The sequence below is a fragment of the Acomys russatus genome, chromosome 9 (genome assembly GCF_903995435.1).
Source record: "Acomys russatus chromosome 9, mAcoRus1.1, whole genome shotgun sequence".
Classification (NCBI taxonomy): Eukaryota; Metazoa; Chordata; class Mammalia; order Rodentia; family Muridae; genus Acomys; species Acomys russatus.
This window is the reverse complement of record NC_067145.1, coordinates 52,849,458-52,873,592: the sequence shown is the minus strand read 5'-3', so window position 1 is coordinate 52,873,592 and position 24,135 is coordinate 52,849,458. Positions and strand designations below refer to the sequence as shown.

Sequence of the window (24,135 nt, the reverse complement as noted above, 5' to 3'; positions counted from 1 at the left end):
TCTTTTTGTACTCCTGGACTGATTTTTGATGGGAGTTTGGTGTATATATAACAAAATAAAGGTTTATATGAATAAATGTGAATATATGGAAAAACAAACAAATGGGCAAGAAAGGCCACACCATCCTACTCATTTCACACGTTCAGCTACGCCTGGATAAATAAATGACCTTCTGGAAATAGGTGAAGACTCTCCACCGAAAAGCTAGTGAGCAGCACCTTGGCCATGGCTCTCAGAAGTGCTCTATTCTAGGAATATCTCCAACAGTATGTGCCAGGTCATCCTACAAGGTCTAGACAAAGCCCTCGCCTGAGAACTTCCTGGAATACTCAAAGAATTATCTGTGCCTCTTCAGACTGTCTCAAGCATTTCTTGCCTCCAGTGAGCATAAAGATAGAGATCATTAATTGATGTCACATATGTCAATCCCGTCGTTTAAATGTACTTACTACTAGGGAGGGGCCTGGAGACATGTTGGATACTAGAAACATAATGTTAAATAAAGGATATTTTACATCCTGTCAACAAATGGAGGGGGGGGCAGAGATATTAGACCAATACATTCACAAATCATTTTGTGACATGAGACACAAACAATGTGGGTATACACCGATACACCTGTAGAGGATAAAGCTAGACCAGAGAGTCACGGAAAAGAAAGCAGGTAGGTCACAGACTTATCAGTTATGTCATAAGACCAAAGCTTTTGTGTTTTGAGAGACCCAGTACAGGAACAGCATCGTGCCTGTTGTAATTAGCTTTACCTATCAATTTGACACAGCCCAGTTACCTGGGAAAGGAGTCTGAAATGAGTAACTGCCTAGATCAGACTGGCCTGTGGGCATGTCTGTGAGGGACTGTCTCTGTCATTAAATGACGGAGGAGGACCCAGACCAGTATGGATAGCACCTCCGCCTTGGCAAGTGGCCCTAAGCTAAGAAAGCTAGTTGGGCAGGAGCGTGTGAGTAAGAAAGGCAGCAAGCAGCATTCATTCATGGTCTCTGCTTCAAGTTCCTGCCCTGACTTCCCTCAATGAGAAAATGTGACCTGGAAGTCTATGTCAAATAAACCCTTTCCTGCCCTGAGTTACTTTAGGGTGTTTTTATCACAACAGAAGGGAAACTAGAACAATCCTAGTATCAAGAAACCCATGCCATGTCCTACCCCATCACTGTCTACCTACATCCCTCCCCTGCCCCTCACTCACTCCCAGGCCTCAGCTGACTCAACTGTGAATGGAGAATACAGTCCATGTTCAGTGTGCATAGACCCATGAGGGAACAAACACTGTCCCCTTTATCTTCCAGGGTTGAGAAGTATCTAATATCAATGAATAAAATGCATGTTAAACTTGTATCAGCTCTGTGCTAGGCATAGATGATCCATTGAGGTAAATCGGTTTGCATAAGCCCTCCACTATTTAGTGGTCCAATCAGATCTCAGCATCTTAACCCTACCCTCCCCTATTCAGCCTTACTTATTATTTCCTACTGTTCTGAGAGTTCTAAGACCAGCTGCTGAAGTCATTTCAAGTCCAGTGTTTATCCCAGATCTTGTGAAACTGTGAGACCCATACTGAGGCCACACTGTTTGCTTCCAGTGGTTCTCAACCTGTGGGTCACAACCCCTTCAGGGGTTAAATGACCTTTACACAGGGGTAACAAATTAAAGATCCTGCATATCAGATACTTACATTATGGCTCATAACAGTAGCAAAATTACAGTTATGAAGTAGCAATGAAATAATTTTATGGTTGGGGGGTCACCACAACAAGAGGAACTGTATTAGAGTCACAGCATTAGGAAGGTTGAGAACCACTTAGATCATTAACTACTGCTGACTCCTGGGCATTCAACTCAAGCCACTGCCTTCTCTTTTGCCACTCTCCACCACCTAGGCTGGGTGGCAGTTCTCAAAGTTTACAGAGTTCTCGGGAACTCTGTCATCATTTCTAGATGACCCATGAGATCAATACCGTTTTCTGAGCTTGGCATGGTGGCTCAGTCCTGTAATATCTGCACTCAGGAGGCTGAGGCAAAAGGGCGGCTACAAGTCTGAGGCCACCCTGGGCTACATAGTGTGTTCCAAGTCAGTCTGGGTTACAGAGTGAGATCCTGTCTCAAAAAAGCCAAATATTATGTCAGGTTAAAAAAAAAAAAGAATAGAGAAAATAAAAACATCCTAAGCACAAGATTGTTGAAAGGGGCTCAGATTTGTTTGTATTTTAGAAAAAAATACATAGTTTTAAAGGATAGTAGCATATCATTTGTCTTGTTTACCATGTTGGCTTTTGAAGTTTTATTTTTATTGTTTGAGAGAGAGAGAGAGAGAGAGAGAGAGAGAGAGAGAGAGAGAGAGAGAGAGAGAGTTGTGCATACGTGCCACATGTACAAGTACAGGTACTTAAGGACCCCAGAAAAGGGCATCTGGTCCCCTGAAGCTGGAGCTACAAGTGACTGTGAGCCAGACATGGGTGCTGGAAAGCAAACATGGTCGTCAAGAACAGTCGCACTCTTAACCACACTTAACTCCAACCCCTACCATATCGGCTTCTGCACACTGGTGCAAAAAGCATGGCTGAGTCCAAGTATTCCCCACCTAGTCTAAATCAAGGCAGTCACACCAAATTCCACTAAAGGTCTTTGTATTTTTCACCACCCGGTGATAGCAGGCAAACGAACCAGTTTTACTTCGAGTCCTTGATGAAAGAGTGCAAGTTATTAATTTTTCCAAAGACCTGAACACACATTTTTAGCAATCTGCGTGAAGAAGCAGGACTCACAGCCCCGATGCTTCTCACATGATGAAGTTCAAACCCAGGTAGAGGCTTTCTTTCATGAAACACTATTGTTACTTGAAAGAATGAGTGACACACTATATTTTCTCAACTGAAAGACATTTCCTTAAAGAATGAATAAAGCCAGCCTGCCACTTAAAAGAAAACAATGACTGTATTTATTGCTGCCACTAATAACATTTGGGCTGTCCAGGGAAACTCAGAATTTTAAGAATACTGCTACTGAAAGTTTGAGGGTTTCCCAATACTTAAGCCTTTCCGGATGAAATTGACACTGATATTAACTCATTTCTTAAATAATGTGATCTGTGGATCTGCCCAAATCTGACCCAATTCTTTCTGCATGTCATGTTACAAACTCATACATGGTTTCAATATTTTTTCTAGGGATGGACAGCTTGGTCCATGAGTCAGAGTGTCTGCTGTGCAAGCACAAGGACCTGACTGTGAATCTGTAGCACTTACTCATATGAACATCTGTGTGTGGCCACACAAGCATCTAGCCCCACCACTGGGATCCCTGGGGCTTGCTGGCTGCCAAGTTGGCATTAGGTTCAATGAGAGAGCTTGTCACAGGGAATAAGGTAGAGAGTGGCAGAGGATGATGCCCAGTATCCTCCTTGACCTCCAGGTGCTCTAAAGGATGGACATACATGCATGTACATGGCACACGCATGCATGCATGCACACAAAGACACCAGAAAGATAAGTGGGTGGAGAAAGAACAAAACAAACAAAAAAATCACCCCAAACATGAGATAAACTGATGGGTCTTCACAGAGGAGGAATAAAAGTTCATTCCAAAGACAAGTTTCTTGGGGAGTTTGCTGGGGAGACTGTCCCCCTAGGAATCTCAGAAGCTACATCCATGAAGTCTCACCAACTTGACTGGCCAAACTTGAGCAGAACAGAACAACAGACATGCCAAAGTGGATGGGGAAGCCCACGAGGCCTCAACCCAAGACCTACAGACAACCTAGGAATGCTGAGAGGTAGAGAAACACCTGCTCCAGATAGGAGCGTATCACTGGCTATCCAATACCAACTAGTCACCCTGGAAACATACATACTAATACCTTTACACAGACACATAGATCATATTTAGGGATATACATGCATATACATGTGTCCGTGCAATGACAATTAATGGATGAAGAAGCCATTCATTTGAAGGAGAACAAGGAGAGACATATGAGAGGGCCTGGAGGAAAGAAAAGACAGGGAGATAACATCTATTATAATTTCAAACGTTTTGTTGCTCCTGCATTTAACCCTTGGTTTTGAACTTCTAACCTCTAGAATGTGAGGAATAAATTTGTCTTGCTTAACCCACTCAGGCACCAGTACTTTGCTACAGCCAAGCAGATGAATGGACTAATGAGGGGGAACTTGCCATTGCTACACAATCTCGCCCAGAAGATGAAAGAGGAGGGGATACTTTCTAACCATTTTGTGAGATGATGCTACTCTGATATTCTTCCTTAATTACCAGGAAATAAACTTTCAGACCAGTTGCCTTAGATGAGTGACAGTTAAAAACAAGGGCCCAGTGACAGTAAGGAAGCTCCAAGCCTCAGCTCTCTCCCAGCTTGTGCATACATGCACACAAACAAGGAATCTACAAAATCTCTTAGAACTGGGTGTATTCAATGAGTTGTCAGTTATAAGATTGATACACAAAACTGAGTTGTGTTCCGATAAGTTAGCAATAGAAGTTTAAAATGGTACCTGTTGGGCTGATAGGTGGGCAAGGCACTTGCTACAGATGCCAGAATCCACACCAAGCAAAGCATGGTGACGTGACTTTGTAATCCCTGTGCTCCTACAGTGAGTTGAAAGGTGGAAACAGGAACATCTCTGGGAGCTTGGGAGCTTGACTAGCATACACAGTGGTAAACCACGAAGAGAACCCCATCTCAGACAAGACAAGGTAAGGACTGACACTCAAGGTTGTCCACATGTGTGCCACACACGTGATCATGTGCACATGTATATGGCACATGTACATATACACACATGATCATGTGTATATAGACACACACATGCATGCATATTTTCTTCTAAGGTGCCTGTGCCTGATGTAATGGTGCACACCTGTAACCCCAGCATATGGGAAGATGAAGCAGGACCGTGGGTTGGAGGCCAGCCTGGACTACACAGCAAAATTGTCTGAAAATAAAACAAAACTTGCCCATGTTATGGTTTGTACGTGAAATGTGCTTGAACATTTGGTTACCGGATGGGGGTGGTATTTTGAGAGATTGTAAGACTTCTTAGAGGGCTAGCTGGAAAAATTGGGTCTTGGTGGACAGGCCTTGAAACTTATACTCCAGGAGGCTTCCTATCCTGTTTCTGCTGATGGCCAGCAGATGTAACCAACCACCTCACGCACGAACGCACACATACATGCACATGTGCACGCACACACACATACACACAAACACATACACTATATACCACACACACACACCATACACAACCACACACACACACAAACACATACCCCACACACCACACACACACACATAACACACACACGCACACACACACACAAACACATACACCACACACCACACACACACACACACACACACACACACACCACCACCACCACCACCACACACAGCACACACACCACCACACCTTCCCTGCCATTAGGGACTGGATCTCTTCAAATTTGAGGGCAAATTAAACCTCACACTCCCCCTTTAGTTGCTTTTGGTCAGATATTTGCTCATAGCAGTGAGAAAATAACTAATACAGTACCTGAGACAATAGCATCAAATATAAAATCCAGAGGTATAACTCAAATACCTATAGACTATATATGCTGACAATTACAAAGCACTGATTGAAGAAACCACACTTTCAACAAACAAAGATAATATATGTGGTTCACAGACTGGGACATTTAGTATTGTTGGTTTGTTAATTCTTTCTAAACTGATCTGTAGATTTAATGTAGTAAGGCAAAATACACATAAAATTTTATCTGTTTGTCTCTGTGTGTAACATGGTCTAGTGTTTTGCATTTGATTGTTAACTATGTTGCTCCCCGAGGTCGGCTTGCTGTCTTTTATGAGCAAACACTCAACTACCCAAAAATGACGTTTGTAACCTTGCCTAAGAAATTATTCCTGATTGGCAGAATTAAAAGGCCTACACCTGGGCAGGGCAGACGGGGGGGGGGGGGGGGGGGCACGGAGCCACGGTTCAGAAGGGACAGAAGGATCAGGGCAAGGACACAGGTCCCAGAAAGCAGCATCGCCATGAGATAGGTAAAGAGCCACGTGGGCCAGGAGGAGGAGCTCTCAAGTTCCACATGGAAAGAAGTGGTCCCAGTGAACAGCACACTGGGATTACGGACGGGAAGTAGCCCAGAGAGAAATGATTACAGCAGATGGCCTGGGGTGTGGGCTGGAGAGAATGGGAGGTAGTTTAGGGGGTTAATATCTGCCCAGCCTCAAGTAAAATAAGGCATATTCTAAAATACAGCAGCTGTCTGTTTCTTTTATTGACTATGATAGCAGGTTTGATAATACTGCTGTAATAATTATAGGTTAATTTAATGATAAACTTTATTAAGTACTTTTTATTTACAACATCTGTGTCTCTCCCTCTCTTTCTCTCCCTCTACCCTCCCCCACTCTGTGTGTGTGTGTGTGTGTGTGTGTGTGTGTGTGTGTGTGTGTGTGTGTGTGTGTGTGTGTGTGTGTACAAGCATTCAGATGCCTTGGAAGCCAGATGAGCATGTTAGGAGCCCCTGGAACTGGAGTTACAGGCAGCTGGGAGCTGTCCAGTGTGGGTGCTCTGATCCTTTGGAAGAGCTGCAGGGGTTCTAAACTGCTGAGCCATCTCTCTGGCCTCTGGATTTATTTTATATATCAAGATATTTCCAAATTTTCTGTGAAAGGGTTAAAAAAAGAAAAGCCTATACTACATTGAAAGACAGAAAGAGGGAGAGAGGGAGGGAGGGAGGGAAGGAGAGAGGGAGGAAAGGAGGGAGGGCTACAAAGCTGTGTGCCCTGCAGCTGTTCTGTCTTAAGGACTAGTGGCTCCATGGAACTCAGCCATGCCTCTGTACTTTACACTTCACCAATAAGAACTCCTTGCTGGGAACTGTGGTGGTTTGAATGAAAGTAGCCCCGTGGGCTTATGTATTTGAGTATTCGATCCATGGTTGGTGGTGGAACTTTGCGGAAGGATTTGAAGGCACAGCCGTGTTCCAAGTTTCACAATCCACCCTATCACCAATTTGCTTTGTCTGCCATAATGCATTTCCCATCAGTGGGGTCTGTGGGTACAGATCAGACACTTAGAATCTGAGTCACCCTCCAAATGAAGAAATATTCCATAAAGGGTACATTGCAGGTGTCCACAAGCAGTCTTGGAGCCCTCTTAGGACAGGATGGTAATTTAATCCCAAGTACCTCTCAGATTCGATTGCTTCCCTCATTGCTGCTGTTTCTACCCTAGTCCAGCATTGATCCAGTTCCTCTATGGCGGGAGTCTCTCTCAACTGCATCACAGGGAATCGCTCCAGCCCCGCCAACCCCAGGTCCCACTTTTGTTAATTTGCTTTCCCATTACCCTTCCCTGCAAAGGATCAAAGATTTCCCTGAGATTGGAACAAAGTCTGGATCTTTCTGGGGCCTTTCAAGCCAGGCACGGTCAGCTCCTGCCAGAACTCAGGCCTCATCTTTCTCCCCCACACCCTTAGCTCTGACCTCCTGGCACCCACGTTAACTTGGATATGCCGCTTTGCATGCTAGATTTTATCTCGGGTATAAGTTCATCTAAGGAGATTTTCTTCCCCTTCAAGTCTAGGTAAGGACCCTTAGTTGCGTAATTTCTTAAGTTGGACCAATTATTTCCATTTAAAAGTATGAAATGATCTTTTGATTATGGCATTTTGATCACTGTGGTCTTTGGGTTATGTCAGTTGCCAATTAGGACCATAAGACTATATGACATCAGGGCCTTTAGATTTTGCTAAACATTGAAACTGTAGCATCTCACAGTAGCCGCCTCATCGGAAGTATCGAAACATTTGCTGAAGATTACACATAGTAACGAGTCTTGTAAATTAGTTATATATAATGATGTCAACACCATTTGTAGTAATGTTGTTTAAGTAACGGCCCAAAAACCCAACAGCAGGGGACATCATTAAATATGACATACCATGTTACATCCACACAATGGGATATTGCACAGCCATTTAAGACATCTTCAGATAGGGAGCAATCTTCTAATCTATACGTGAACAAAGCAAGGCACAGCGAAGTGTACACAGTACTCCACTATTCTATCAAAGACAGCAGTAAATAACATACACAGAACTGTATTTGCAGCATTAAAACACTCGTTGAATGTTTGCACAAGAAATTAGTAACCGGGCTAGAGAGATAGCTCAGCAGTTAAGAACACTGCCTGCTCTTCCAAAGGTCCTGAGTTCAATTCCCAGAAACCACATGGTGGCTCACAACCATCTATAATGAAATCTGGTGCCGCCTTCTGGCCTGCAGGTGTATATATGCAGGCAAAACATATACATAATAAATAAATCTAAAAAAAGGAAGAAAGAAAGAAAGAAAGAAAGAAAGAAAGAAAGAAAGAAAGAAAGAAAGAAAGAAAGAAGTTAGTAACCATGGCTGTGTGTCTGGGGGTCAGGGGGGCTGGTAGGAAAGAACCGGGAAATGAGCATCAGAGATGGAGATTTTCCACTGAGACCATTCTCTACTTTCAGATTTGGGCCCACATGGACATGTTATCTGTTTCCAATTCAACTGACATACTTCTTCAAGGAACTCCTGCCCAGAAGTTTCTAAATGCTGCTCGCAGAATGGAAGAACACGCACACACTCCCTTCCCCTTTGCCCATTCCCATCACCCACATGTCTCCAATCTCAGCAGGCCTCAGGGGTTACAGGAAGGTGTTGTTGTTGTTATTGTTGTTACATGTATGGGGCCTTGGGGAGTGTGAACATGAACACAAGGTGTCCATGACGGCTTGATGGCACTGAATCCCCCGGAGCTGGGGCTGCAGGTGGTTGTAAGACACCTGACATGGATGCTTGGCACAGAGCTATGGTCCTCTGCAAAAGACATATGCGACCTTAACCACTGAGCCATCTCTCCAGCCCCAGATAGGGTGGGTTTTGTTTTCACTTATAAAAATGCCATGTTGAATGCCTTTGAAGTAACTACGGTCATGATGGACCCCTGAACTGCTGTTCACAGTTTACAAAAGGCATCGTGAGGTGCACACTCTTGATGTAGCAGCCATTGTTTCTGTGGGTCTCCTTTTCTAGATGAGCAAACTTGGGCTATGAGAAAGGAAAGGAGCTGCCCAAGGCCATTGCTCCGCACACAGCAGAGCCCAATCTGATGAGGGGCTCACATTCCTTCCAAGGCAGCTTAGGGGGAGGCAGCTCCATCCCAACTCCAAACAAGGAAAGGAGAACGAGGGGGCAGCCTGACCTTCGCAGGTTTTATTTTAATCCCATGACATTTTATGAAAGACTGATGTAAGTCGGGTGAGGCTAGGTCTTGGTCCTGGGGGATAGTACTGGTAGAAAAGGGAAAACATCCAACTTCTGTTTTGACTGTTACACTCGCCCAAGCAGGAGAAAAAAGAGAAAGGAAAAATGTTCTTGGCTGGAGTACAGAGAATCCTGCCAGTAAAGACTCTGGTTGCCAAAGACCTCCCCTCAAGTCCCATTAACACCATGACACCAATGGCGAGGCGGTGAACACTTAGTGACACTACTGATGTCTTGGCAACTTTTGAAAGCAAGATGATGTTGCTATGAACTAAGGGGTAGGTGGGGTGCTTAAAAACTAAGTGCTGGGAGGGGTTACCAGAGTGTGGGAGGGTTTCACTCCTGTAAATTGAGTTGAATGACACTGTGGGTATGCTGCACAAAAGCATCCCCATGTAAGATTTTCCTACTATTCCAGCCCTTAACCTCCAGATCACCTCCCCAAGTCACATGGTGCTCCACGGGGAAAAAAAAAAGAGCCTATTCGTGAAGAGGATCAAATGTATCCTTCATGACTTGAGTCTAGGTCACCTGTCTGGGTTGCAAGGTAGTTTGGCGAGCAACGACCATCAGCAACAAAAAGCATACGAGCTTGCTACACACCCACAAGGTTTATCCCCTAAGACACTGTAAGAATAGCAAAGTCCATGGCCACTCACAAGTGCTCTTGAAACATGTGAGGAATTAACGAGTTCTCATTAATAAAAGCTTCCTCCGGCCAAGCACGTATTCCTACTTGGAGGCGAGGTGATCTAACTAGCAATTTTTTTGAACCCTCATTAGATTATGGGAGAACAGGTAACATGTCTGCAATCATAGGCATGCTTACCCTGGGAAGATGAGAAAACTGGAGGGTTGCATGCCCAAAGAAAAGGGCAGGTGATGTAGCCTGTTTTCTTTTCTATTTGTTTTTGTTGTTTGCTTTGGTTTCTTTTTGAAGGAAGGAAGGAAGGAAATGCCAATAAATCTTCCTGTAACTCTTTGTCCACACACAGCCGTATGGAACACTCCATATGACAAAGGAATTTTGCAAGGTTCACAACAGAACTTTTAAAAGTAAATATGGTTAGGGGGGCTGGAGAGATGGCTCAGCAGTTAAGAGTACTTACTGCTCTTCCAGAGGTCCTAAGTTCAATTCCCAGCAACCACATGGTTGCTCACAACCATCTATAATGAGATCTGATGCATACTGTATACATAATAAATAAACTCTTAAAAAAAAAAAAAAGAAATGAAGTACAGACTTAAAAACAAAAGTAAATATGGTTAGATTTAAGTTAAGCTTTCTGTGTGCTCATGCATATCCATGTATGTGCGTGTGTGTGTGTGTGTGTGTGTGTGTTTGCATCCGTTGTGTGTATGCATTCATGTTTGCATGTCTGCAGGCATATGTGTGTTCATGTTTGTATATAGAGGCTTCAAACTGATGTAGGATATCTCCTTTAATTGCTCTTCATTTTATTTATTGATCCAGGGTCACGTAGCTGAACCCAGAGCTCAGCGATTGGCTGGTCTAAGTAGCTAACTTGCCTTGAGAATCACCTTTCTTGGTCTTCAGGTTCTTGGGTTACAGGTGGTACCCTGCCTGCCATGCTTTTACATGCCTGGTATATGGTATGCTTGTGGAGGTCTGAAGAGGTGTCAGTTCTCACCTTCCACCTTGTTTGAGACTTGTCTCTACTGACTGAAGAGGTGGTAATAGTTCTCCTGTGTCAACCTTCCATTCCCCGGTAAGAGTGTGCTGGGATCACACGTACCTGACTACAGCACCAGCTTTCCAGCAGTGCTGAGGGTCCCACCTCAGGTCAGCAGCTCTGTGTGGTACTGAAATAAGGCTTTGTCCCACTCTAGGTTATTCTGTGTGGCATAAAACAGTGATTTATCAACCTGTTGCTCTGTGATTTTTTTACTCCATTTTGAGAAAGGGCAGGTATAAGCGCTGTGTAGATAGACCCACAAACTGTACATCTGCCAGGCACAACCCATCCAACACAGGCAGATAAATGCCTGGGAGTAAAAGTGAGCCACTGGTACATTTACTAAGGTGAACTGAGAATGTGGAGGCACAGGAGTGTATTAAAAGCCAACCAGGGGACCCAGACCTAAGAACTTATTAGACATAATTCCCTTGACTGGCTCCCATAAGCCGATGGACACGTAACATCTCGATAGGATGGTGTCACGCCAGCCTACCATCTGATAGTGAGTATGTACATGGAGGATTGACAAGCAGCGAACTCCCCAACGTCCCTGGAGCTTCAACTCCACTAGGGGCCCCTCTGTCTACTCAGCCTATGCAACCACCTGCCCATTGACCTGTTCACCCAAGTGAACCTTAACTGGAAACAGCCCATGCTGGGTCTGGTCAACTTTAGCTTGGAAAGAACCTTCACTGACAAGATGCCCCTGCCAACTGTTTGCCTGTAGGCAAGTCTGTGAGGTATTCTCTTGATTAGTGAGTGACTGAGGAAGGAGGGCCCATCCCTGCGCAGGCTATCTTGAGTGCTATATGAAAGCAGGCTGAGTAAGGCACGGGAAGCATGGCCGTAAGCGCTGTCCCTCCACAGCAGCCTCTGCTGTAGTTCCTGCCTCCAGACTCCTACCCTGACTAAGATAGAAGATGAAATAAGCCCTTTCCTCTCCAAGCTGCTTTTGCTCATGGTCTCGACCACAGCAATGGAAACCAAATGAGGGTAACGCAGCGGCTTCCTCATCTTGGACTTGGGCTCAGGCCTTCACCGCACAGCTGAGCTCTGTAGCCTTGGTTCTCAAGTCCTGACTCCAGCACTAGGTCTGGCTTGTATCTTATCAAGACAGATTCTCACAGCCCCCTTCTGAAACCTTGTGTACTCTGCTGAAGCCGCTTTAACTTGCATTCCTCCTATGGATTACACGTGTGCATATATACTTAGTGCATGATGTTTACTATCTGTTTACCCGTCAAGTTGCTGTCACTGACACCTCTGGTCCTTGAGATGTGCTGCTGCTCAATAAACTGTGACGTTGTGGAAAGACAAGATGTTCCTCTGTGTCTGCGGCTAGCATTCAGGAGCATTTACCCACTCAACCATCTCCCCAGCCTGTGGGTTAAATATTAAAAACAAAACAAAACAAACCAACAACAAAAAACTAGCTTCTAGGGATAGTGGCACACGCCTTCAACTCCAGCACTTAGGAGGCTGACCTAAGGAGGATTGAAAACATGAGATTGGTCTGGGCTATACAGACCAGCCTGGGGATCTACATGTATCATTTTCCATCTCCTGGAAGCCCAGACACTTCCATGCGGTAAGAGCTCCAGTTCAGCTGCGGGTGCAGGAGAAAGGGGGTTTCTCTATAACAAGTATTATAGCTCTTTTTAAATGGCTGTGTTAGCAGCAGTGGGAGGTTATAGCTCTTTTAGCTAAGCTGCCAGTCAGTCCCAGGCCAGGCAGCAGCAGGAAGCATGGAGCTCCAACCAAGACAAGACAAGCACCTTTGGGAGCCCAATTTGGCTCAGGCACCCATGGTGGCTGCTTTGGGTACAGCCCACAACCTTGAGATGTGAGCCTGCCTTGCCAGGGTAGGCAGACAAATTCGAAGGTTCAGAGAAGAAAGCAGCAAGTTTCAGACGTATTGGTGGAGAAGTGGAGAGAGGTGGAAAGAAAGGGAGACGGGGAGAGAAGGAGAGAGAGCATTTATTTCATGAATCAGGGACACTGTAAACCTTGGGCAGTGGGAAGGGTTTCAGGCTAGGAATGCCAGGGATACTTTACTTACACAGTCCTACCATAAGAAGGGGAACACAGTCCTTAATTATCCTATGGGTGGGGGATGAACTCCAGGTGCAGAAAAAGGTCATTGGTTGAAAGCTAAGGTATCAAGACATCTTATTAGCATGGAGGGTATTTCCAGGAATCTGCAGGTACATCCTGAACAGGTTTCTTATCAGAAAAAAGGTTGGGCCTGTCGTCTCCCTGAGGGCTATGTGACACTCCGTAAAGGATCTGGGGTTTCCCCAGATCAGGCATAGAGGAGGGACCCCAGCTGAGGAAGGGAGTCCATCATTTTAGCATAGAGCTCAGGGGCTATCCAGTAATGCCAGACTTCAACCTTAACAGAAGAGTCCAACAACCATGAGACCCTAGTGCTCACATATATGAACACATGTACAAACACACATGATAGATGGAAGATAGATAGGTAGAAGATACATAGATGATAAATAGATAGAAAGATAGATAGATAGATAGATAGATAGATAGATAGACAGACAGACAGACAGATGATAGATGGATACTTTCACTGAGTTCTGAGATAGTCCCTTCCAAAGAAGGAAGGGAGTAAAAAAGGAATGAGGGAAATCAGTCTGGAAATTTGAGAGTGCTCTGAATCAAAACTACATTTACTACCCATAAGAACAACATTCTGGGATAATTACACACACACATACACACACATATACACACACTTACACATACATACACACACAAACACACACACACACACACACACACTCTTCAGATTTTGACTCCTCCTCCATGTGCCCAGCATCCCACACTCCATTATCTAAGAGGCCTGGGTGACTAAAGGGGAAAAATGATCCCCCCAAGATGAGCATCTGGCCCACAGTAATAGACCTGCCTCCACTCTGAAACTATCCCCTGCAGTCCTATTATTCTGTTCTCTCCCTTTTTTTAATGTTGGAAAATCTAATTCCAAACAAATGTTAATAACTTCATTATGTGAAGTTTTAGGGCTGAGCCTCTTAAACTCTTGTGGGTAATATTTGATCTTTTGACATAAATCTAATGCTAGTGTGGGTCATATACATTTGCAAAGCTTCCACAAAATAAACTAAAACTAAACTGATTACATTCCTGATAGACTAGGTATGACTTGCACACATACACACACACACACACACACACACAGACACACACACACACACACACACGCACACATGCACACGCACAAGAAAAAAAGGACTAGAGAGAGTTCAGTTTGTAATATGTTTTTGAATGAAGAAGACCTGAATTTAATCCCCCAAAACCCACATAAAAATAAAATAAAATAAAAATAAAAATAAAAATAAATTTTAAAAAGCTAGGCATGATGACACACCCTTCTAACCCCAGAACAGCAGGGGTAAAAGTAGCAGGGACCCCTGGGGTTTGGTGGCCAGCCAACCTGGCCTTCTGAGAGAAGTCCAGAACAATAAAAGACCCTTGTCACAAAATGAAAAAGAGCAGAGCAGAAGGCTTAAATGAGAATGGCCCCCATAGGCTCCTGTGTTTGCATACTTGGTTCCCAACTGGTGGAGCTGTCTAAAAAGGATTGAGAGGTGTGTGGCTTTTTTAGAGGAAGTGTATCTGTTGGAGGTTGGTCAGATGTATTTTGATGCTAATTACTGCTTGCTGTCTCTGTGCCCCACCTGTACCTTGCCCAATAAAAGGCCATCACACCTGGGCAGGGCAAATGGAATAGGTGTGGCTACGGTTCCAGGGCTTCTGGCTACATAGAGACTATTGAGAGGAGAGGTGAGAAGAGAGGAGAGGAGAGGAGAGGAGAGGAGAAGAGAGGGAGAAGGCTGTGCCATAGGTTAGGTGGAAGAGAAGAACATGGCCAGCATGGATGGAGACTTGGCCCAGATGATGATAATTAGCAAGTATTTGGAATTATGGATGGAAGGTGGCTTGATAAAAATTATTAGAAGCAGATGGTACGGGAAGTACTTTAGGGGATTAATATCTGCCCTGCCCCCGGTTAACTAAGGCTATTTTAAAATATAACAAGTATCTGTGTCTTGTCTGATTGCTGGAGGGTTAGAAAATACTGCCATAATAATAATTATGGACCTGATAATAAACATTATTAGGCTATATTAATAAATTAACCACAACAAGTATCACTAGGGGTGGGCTTTGAAATTTCAAAAGACTGGCACCATGTCCAATTCTCTCAGTCTCCTGCTTTGATGTCAAGATAACTCTCCACTGTTCCTACCACCACGCCTTTGCTGCACCATCATGGACCCTAACCCTCCGGAACCATAAGCTTAATTAAATGTTTTCTTTAATAACCTGCCAATATTGTACCTGAAGCCAAAACCAGAAGTCTTCTGGCCTGCACATATCTCCATACACATAGGCAAGTGCAGCAGCACACACCTGTATCTGGACATGCAAACAGGAAGGAGAAGAAGAGGAGAAAACATAGCCAGTTCTTAGGGCCGTGCTGCAATAAAACACAGGCTGACGAACCCCAGAAAACTCTCAGAAAGCAGGGGAGAAGAACGAGGAGACCCTAGAGTGCTAGCACCAGGGTAGATCTACAGCAGGAACCTCCTGGCAGTATGGAAAAAGCCAATGGATGACATCTATGCCTGGACAGCCTTGCCCATCACAGGAGCAGCTGCTCTGTGAGAGTAAGAGAAAAGGCTCTGGGCCCAGGGATGCCTGAGCTGAAGATGACACCAGGCAAGACATCACACCTCTCAACCCCTCCACACGTGGGTGCAAAGAATGGAGCCACCAGACACATCCAAGGTGATTCCTTAAACCATAAATTAGGGTCACTGCTGGAATTGACATCCACATCAGACCCAGCTTCAGAAGTTGGTCACTTAACTTCAAATCTATTTTGGAGAGAGGACCAGGAGTGATGGGCCAGCAGCCCACAGGCCTGTTCTCACTTAATCTATCCCAACAGTGCCATTGTGACACTGGCTTTGTTTGCAAAAAGTGACAATCCCTAAAAATTTCCCCTCGCTGGCATTTGGCACAGATTGGAAGATCTCTTTCTATTTCCATACTCAAAGCCGTAACTCTTTACCGCAGACACTTGGACTCTCTGCCTGAAGTAAATGTCGTCTCGGAGGCTTCGGAGGTTTACTGCCTCTGTCTACTAACCTAGGCCTACTCCTGGAAGCTTCTAGTTTCCATACAATCTAACTTAGGCACAGAATGTTTTCAGCCTCTGAGACTTACTGCTGAATAAGCTCACCCTTTCTTGTTCTTTCTGAGCTCTGGCTGGCTGGTTCAACTCACCTGTTTTGACTCAAACTCCTCTCCTAGCTGACTGATTCAATCTGGCTTCTCTCTTGGTTTCTGACTGAATTGTTCTGCTTGGCCTCAAACTAACTCTAGCAATCTGCTCTAATCTTCTGGATCCTTCTCATTCTCTGACTTGTTCTGGCCTTACCTGTGTCCAGCTTGTTCTCTCTTCAACCTCTCTGTGTAAAACTCTCCTGGTAAAAACTCAACTCCACTGCACTGCCTCTCAACTCACAGATTTAAGAACTGACTAGAACTCAGAGACCTGCTTGCCTCTGTCTCCTTGGTAGGATTAAAGGCGTGTACCACCACACCTGGACCTAAGCTTTTCTTTACCCTAAATTTGCTCTATACCAGGCTGGCCTTGAACTCAAATATTTGCTTGCCTCTGTCTCCTGGGATTAAAGGTGTGCGTCTACTCCAGCCAGATTAGCCATGTTGCTGGATTACACTCCCTCTACAACCCTGTAAACATTAAAATCATGGAACGGAGGCTAGAGAGGAGGCTCAGCAGTTAAGAGCACTTTCTGCTCTTCCAGAGGGCATAGGTTTGATTTCCAGGACCCACATGGTGCCTCATAACCATCCAAAAGTCCAGTTACAGGGCATCCAACACCCTCTTCTAACCTCCCCAGGTACCAGGAACACATATGGTGTACATACATATATGCAGGAAAAACACTCACACACAAAATCAATCTTAAAGTTAAGCATTGGATGTTATCTCTGAGAGTTCATTTTATTTCATTTCCTTTTCTCCCAAGAAAATGCCTTAGATCAGTGGTTCTCAACCTTCTTAATGCTGTAGCCCTTCAATACAGTTCCTCAATGTTGTGGTGACCCCCAACCACAAAATTAACTTGGTTTTACCTCAAAACTGTAATTTTGTTACTGTTATGAACCGTGGTGTAAATATCTGATATGCAACCCCTGTAAAAGATTCACTCAACACCCGCCCCCCACAAGGGGTTGAGACCCACTTCTTGGAGCCTCAGACCGTCAATCACAAGAAGAGCCATAATGGTTTACAGGCATTGAACACTTAGTCTGGAGCTCTATGCCAAGAGATGTAAATCAAATGAGTGCAACATAGCTTTGACTTTTGTCTCCCTTTTGAAGAAGGAGAACCCACATGTACCTCCCTCGCGTCTCGTTCTTGCTTTGTGAAGAACTCCTTCTCAAGCACTAAACCTATGAGCAGCATCGTCTCGTAGGGGGATTACATCATTGGGAAGCACATTCTTGACGCTTTTGACCGTGATGTTCAGAGAAGATGGGACCACACTTACTGTTTTGCCAAGTCATGGGCTCTTACCCTGTTGTCTTCTTGGATCTCCCAGCCACTCGAGAAGGTCATCGGCTGCTGCCCTTGGGAACAGTTAGCAAACTGGAAAAGGCTGGAAAACATCCTTCTGTTTTCTTGTGTGTCTGGAAAGATGGCATCTTGGAAGTTGACTCCATGTGGCAAGAGATTGTAATTTTCATCCATCCTAAGGGGGAGGGGTCAAAGCAGAGGTACAAGTGAGGCTATTGGAGGTGGGCCAGCTTCAGTCTAGTTCGCAAAAGACAGAGACGGCCTTGCTAATCTCATCATGAAATCTGGCATGGTTCTCAGGAAGGGACCCCTACAGTTAGCGCTTCTAATTGTTTTCCACTTTACACTGCTTGAATCCAACTTAAGGCTTTCTGAAGAATGGAGTCTAGACAGCGGGAAGGGAGATGCCTGCCTATTGTCCATGCTTCCTGGTAAACAGGCAGCAGTTATAATGTGATTCAAGTCTCACTGCTACATTGGGTTCATGACATGAAACAAGCTTCTTCTTTAAGCACCATTGTCTTCCAATCTGCCACAAGAGGAGTGTAGTAGATTATGCTTTCTTGGTATTACTATGGGTATCACATGAGAAAAGTATAAATGTGGCTCAGTGGGTAAGAGTACTCCCTGACCAAGCATGAGGACCCAAGTTCAAATCCCTAGCACCCACAGAAAAAGCCAGTCATGGCTGTGCATGCCAGTAACACCAACACTGAGCGGCGGAGAGGGCAGAGACAGGCAGGTCTTGAGCGTCTAGCCTGGCCCAAACAGTTAAGTTTCCAGGTCAATGAGAGACCCTGTTTCAAGGCATTAAAAGTAGAGAGGAATAGAGGAAAACAGCCAATGTCTTCCTCTGGCCTCTGCATGCTCCTCTTGCATGCTCCACACACACATATACACATGCAGATCCAGCACACACAAACAGAATGAAGAACTTGGCACAGAGTGAACGCAGTACAAATATTAGTGAATAGTTCTACATGCTCAAGTGTAAAGTGCTTCCTAGAAATAGAACGGATCCGGATGGGAGGGAAGCGAGAGTTATAACCCAAATGTTCCAGTTTGAACTTGAGATGCTCCCCTTCCTCTCAGTTCCATGTGCTCAATGGTGGTACCCAACATTGGGTGCAGGCTGTGGACACTTCAGAAGGTTGGCTCTCCCTGGAGGAAATGAGCCACTGGGGTATGCCTTTGGGGGTGGGGGTATATCCTGCTGTGGCCCCTTCCTTCATTCCTACTCTGCTTCCTACCCTGTTTGCCATGAGGCAAACAGCTGCTGCCCCATGCACTGCCAGTAACCATCTGCCCAAGTGTCCAGAGTCACACACCCATGGACCGAGCTCTCTGAAATGATCCCAAGTCACTTCTTCCTCCTTTCCATTTGTCATCCCAGCTAGTGAGCAAGAGACAGAGGAATAGGCCAGAACAGCACTGGAGGATGCTTTGTATGCACTTCTTAGCCTACTTAATTCAAGGGAAGACGGCCTTGTGAAAGGACAATCTGTCACCACGTTGTGTGACTGTCTTAACTTTCTGGAAATAGGTCATCGCAAAATATGAAAACATTGGCTGACCACTGCACAGTCACTGGACCATGTTGTGATTAAAAAAAAAAAAAAAAAAAAGCAAGAATCCAACACTGTCTGCTCTTTTCTTGAGCTTTTATCCAGTGGAAAATAAAGCGCTGTCAAGTTGTTTTATAGCTGGGCTCTCACTGTTTTCCCCAAACAAAAACATGAAAAGGCTGAGTTAGATTTCTCTCTATCAAGGAAAGGCACGCTCACAGCCTTGGCTGACTTTATTTAGAAAGTATACTTTCCAGACAATTACAAAAAAAAAAAAAATCAACCTAATCTGGCTAAGCCGTTCAAGCCAACACAAAGCAGAACATGCATTCTAAACTTAGCCAGCCTTCAATATGGAAAGCACATGTGGCCTTGAGTTTAAGGACGCCCCTCTGCGGAACTTACTGGTTTCTTTCTCAGGGATTCCAAACTGAATCTGCTGCCACCGGTCAGAGTCATTCCCAAGAGCCTCTGTGTTGGTGCTGTTTTACAACTGGTAAAGACTGGGGCTTTGGATTGAACCGCTGACTGCCTTAAACCCTGTCTGTGTCTCTCTCGCTTGTTTTATATCCACCTTAATTGAATTAGCAGCTGCCCACGAACTTGGGGATCCACCTGCCATTTTCTACCTGTGACTTGGATTGAATTCAGTAGTCAATAAAAAAAAAAAATGAACTGGATTTAAGGGCAGATGCATTTCCTGTTGATCACAGGCCAATCTATGTGGAACTTCACAAGATGAATATTGTCTACAAGGGACCACCTGCCTGATGCCCATCTGCACTCTTCAAAGCCTTGTGACCCGGGGTCTTTACCTCTCCTGGTCCCTAGCAGGCTCCCAGTCAAGTTGTGCTAATTTGAATTAGCTGGCCAGGGTATGAGAGCGGAAGCAGACAGCTGGCCTGCTTTCTGACATTGAAGGAGGCAGGAGAGAGTGAACGTGCGCTAAGCCACCAGACTCTCCTGTGTGCTTCACGCGTCCTGTCCCGTCCCCTTATCACCATTTGCTTCTCGCTCTTATCCAGCTGGGAATCGGTGAAGGGCAGAAGTGTGAGAACGGGACCCTGAGAGAATTGGCTCAAAACTCACACTGGAGAAGTTCAAAGCCAGAATCCCAGCAACTAATTGCAAAGGTCATCTTTCTCAATACATCACATGGGTGGCTGAAAAGCATTTTGATAGCTGCGTGTGGTGGCATGAGGAGCTGAGGTAGCAAGATCACCCCCAGGAAAACGGGGAGAAATAGTCTCATAAACAAAGGCACTTTGACCTTTTTGCCTTTAACGCCCTTCTGTGCATAGAACTCCAAAATCATCTCTGAATTTTAAACATCCTTAGCCAAAGGTGGTCAAGATCTTCGTAAAGGACAGAACAAGAGAAACGGGTCCCTGGGGGTGCTCCTGACCTGCTGCACGTAGCCCACAGAGGAGCCAGGCTCACCTGACAAAGAAGAAATAGGAGTAGTCCTGTACCACCGTGTGGGAGTGACAGGAGAAGTAGCCCAGACCCGTGAGATTGAGCCGGGAGCCGGCGGGCACCTCCAGCATACTGCCCCACGCCTGGTCACACAGCATCTCCACCTCCGCGGAGTAGAAGAGCCCTCCCTCTCCATCTTGGTACTGCCACGGGAGGTAGTTGTAGAGGCCGGGCACCTCGGGGTGCAGCGCCAGCACCTTGGCATACACGATGGTCTCTGCCAACTCAGCGCGGCAGCCCTCGCTCAGGGGTCTCCACTCCGAGGGCAGCTGGCAGGCGAGCGCGGGCGCCGGGTAGGCGGCGAGGCTGAACGCGGCGAGCAGCCGTAGGAACAGCATGCCTGCGGCTATGCTCTAGCCCGGGCGCATGGCCCGCACGAGTGCGGGGAGCCGCGGGGAGCGGGGGAGCCCGCAGCGCCTGCTCGCCCTCCCGGGAACCACGGCCTGGGCGCTCGTCTGAGCGCGCTCCGAGGAGCTGGGTGCGTGGCTAGCTCTGAGGCCGGGATCACCACATCCCGGTCTTAGCCCGGCCACGCTTAAAAAGGGTCGTGAGGACGGGACGGGACGGGCGGGGACTGGGGCGTGGACGGCCGCAGGGGCGGGGAGTCCGCCGGGCAACCCGGCCCCGCAGAGTTCCCGGAGGAGAGGACTGACCCTGGCGCCCTGGGACTCCCGGGCGGCGGCGGGACCTACGGTCTAGATCTTGACTACCAGACCCAATCGTTTCGTAGAGCACCACTATGGGCTAGATCAGAGCTTGCCAGGTGTAAAGAGTTGCTCCCTCCGCAGGTGTCCCTCGACTGCTGCTCTAATTTGCGTACTCCACAAACTTCTCTAAGTTTTCCATGCAAGTGATTTAGAACCAAAGCAGACAGAAAACAAATCTGATTTTATCTTCCCAGAACTTCGTATAGAATAATAATATCTCCTCCCCCTCCCTTCTCTCTTTCTCTCCCTCATTTCTTTCCTCTCCTCCCCTCTCCCCCCATCACTCTCCCTCTCATCTATCATGTGCACGTGCAACACACACACACACACACACAAACGTGTAATACACAGACACACACACACAGAGTGAGTTATAAAGACTTGAAAATGCATTGGGTTCTTTTGTTTGTTTGTTTGTTTTTTAAGTTAACGGATTTTATACAGCCTCAGTTTCTGAAAGTCCTACCCCTAGGAAGCAAATTCATCAGTGAACTCAAAACAGCTTTTCACTAGTTGCCGCGTGGAATGGAAGTGATCTTAACCCTCAAAAGTCCTCACTCTCCGCTGCCCTGACTATTCTTGGTGTAGTGAGAATGAATCACCTGAGGGCTGAGGGTGTAGCTCAGGCTCAAGAATGCTTGCTGGGCGTGCACCATGGCCAGGAGCTGATCCCCAGCACCTCATCACTGGGCACGGTGGTACACACTTGGGACTCTGGAGGTGGAGGCAGGAGGATCAGAAAGGTCAGGCCTGGTCTCATACATAGGAAGCTTTGTAGGGAGTTTGAGTCCAGCATGGGTTAACGAAACTGTGGAAGGAAGGAAGGAAGGAAGGAAGGAAGGAAGGAAGGAAGGAATAAGAATACCAGTTTGTAAATAAATTAATCATATACTCATGTTATGGGTGTTATCCATGTCATTATTATAAGATACATATTGTATTTAATGCATTTTTTGAACACATTTATAAGCAAAATTGCCCTTAAAATAGAAGGTTTCTGTAGCATCTCCTTTGGGGGTTTGGACGCAGGAACCCAGCTTAATTGTTCAAGGCCCTAGAGAGAAGAGAATATACAGAAGTGAGAATGGAAATGTAAGAACTGGGGCTCCCCTCACTGGGCCCCCAGGTCTTCCAGGGAGTCCCGAAGTTCAGTTAGATGGTTTGAGATGGATGTAGGGCCTTTTTGTTGTTAGTGGTGGTGGTTTGTTTTGGGTTTTTTTCAAGACAAGATTTCTCTTTGCAATAGCCTTGGCTGTCCTGGACTCACCCTATAGACCAGGCTAGCCTTGAACTCACAGAGATCTGCCTCCTGAGTACTAGGATTAAAGGTGTGTGCCACCATGCCCAGCTAGGTGCAGGTCTTGACAGGCAGCTCTTTAAAAACAACCTCAACCCATCCAGAAAGGGCTTACAAGGAAGATGGGATGGAAGAAACTGAGGAGGCTGTTTGGCACTTTCAGACAATAAAAGGGATTTGAGACAGCATTATCCAGTTGACAGACTTGGAGAGCTTCAGGTGACATAAGGGTCACATGAGCTTAGACTCCTGTCAGTGAGCCAATCGGGCTTTGTTCTCACAAACCTTGTGGAAGCCCCAAAGCAGAAGGAAGTGTTTGAAAGAGCCCCTTCGCAGGCCATGGGCCTCCATGTGTCAAGTATTCAGCCTGAAGAGAGTCAGTCAGTCAGTCAGTCAGTCTGGCTACACTGCCCTCAAGTGCCTTAAAGGCAAGAATTTCAAATGTATACCCCTATGCTCAGTGAGGCCTCAACAAATTCTGTAGGACAACCTGAATTATAGGCAAAGGAAATCCAGGGGGCACCCATGACAAGCATATGAATGACAAATGGCTCTCTGTGGCTACCTGCCACGGGAAATACCAGACTCTGACACAAAGAGTGCGGAAGTGACACTCACAGCTAACATCGGAGGCCGCTTATCAGCATGGCCCCATTGTCTCTCACTAGCCATTTAGACGAGGAACTTTCACAGGGTTACTGTGTGAACCTGCCCCAGCTGTTATAATGAAATACCACAGGCTGGAAGCTTACAAAAGCAGCTTTATTTCTCCCAGGTCTGGAGACTAAAAGTTCAGTAACCAGATGCTTAGACTGGGATCTCCTAGGACGTTTGGCCCTCAAGTATATGTAAGTGGCCATCTTGTATCCTTACAGCAAGAGGCAGCCTTTGCTTTCTGCTCCTCTGTCTTCCTCTTTGCAGTCCAATGGGATAAAGGTAGGTCTTCATCAGCTCACCTAGCCTTACTTACCCCCATAAAGGCCTTATTTCCAAACACAGCTACACAAAGGGGCAGGATAGAGCTTTGATATGGAAATGGGAAGTGGGGAGGGAAACACACAGTGTAGACACAACTGTTGCTCAGCAGGTGTTCTGCAGGTTTGCTTGAGAGAGAGGGCATGTGGCATAATTTATATTCCTGGCAAACAGACTCAGAGCAAGCACTGTCAAATCACAGTATTAACAGTTGCTAACTAGGAGCCAAGGACAGCTGTACAGGCTTTGCATGTTTCACCTTAACTCAACTGCCAAAACAACATTCCAGAATAGATATTGCTGTTGTCATCCTCATTTTTAAAAGTCTTTGGGTGTGCATGTGCGATTTTACGTGTGTTGTGTAGTGTGCATATATGCTCTCCTGCACATTTGAGTTTGTGGTTGTGGGCACACAAGTGCCAT

The 24,135-nt window shown here is 45.8% G+C and overlaps 2 protein-coding genes across 2 annotated transcripts in view; one reads left to right on the top strand and one right to left on the bottom strand.

Annotated features, from left to right (window-relative positions):
• Ccdc3 (coiled-coil domain containing 3) overlaps positions 1-21,248 on the bottom strand; it is an 89,881-nt gene extending 68,633 nt beyond the window's left edge. Inside the window, exons 1-2 of the mRNA XM_051151341.1 lie at positions 20,698-21,248; positions 17,693-17,867 (exon numbers count right to left, since the gene is read on the bottom strand). Coding sequence (XP_051007298.1) covers positions 17,693-17,867; positions 20,698-21,071 — 549 coding nt within the window. The 5' untranslated portion in view covers positions 21,072-21,248. The remainder of the gene's footprint in view (positions 1-17,692; positions 17,868-20,697) is intronic.
• Positions 1-24,135, top strand: part of Prpf18 (pre-mRNA processing factor 18) — an 807,949-nt gene that overhangs the window by 307,565 nt on the left and 476,249 nt on the right. The window lies entirely within an intron of this gene.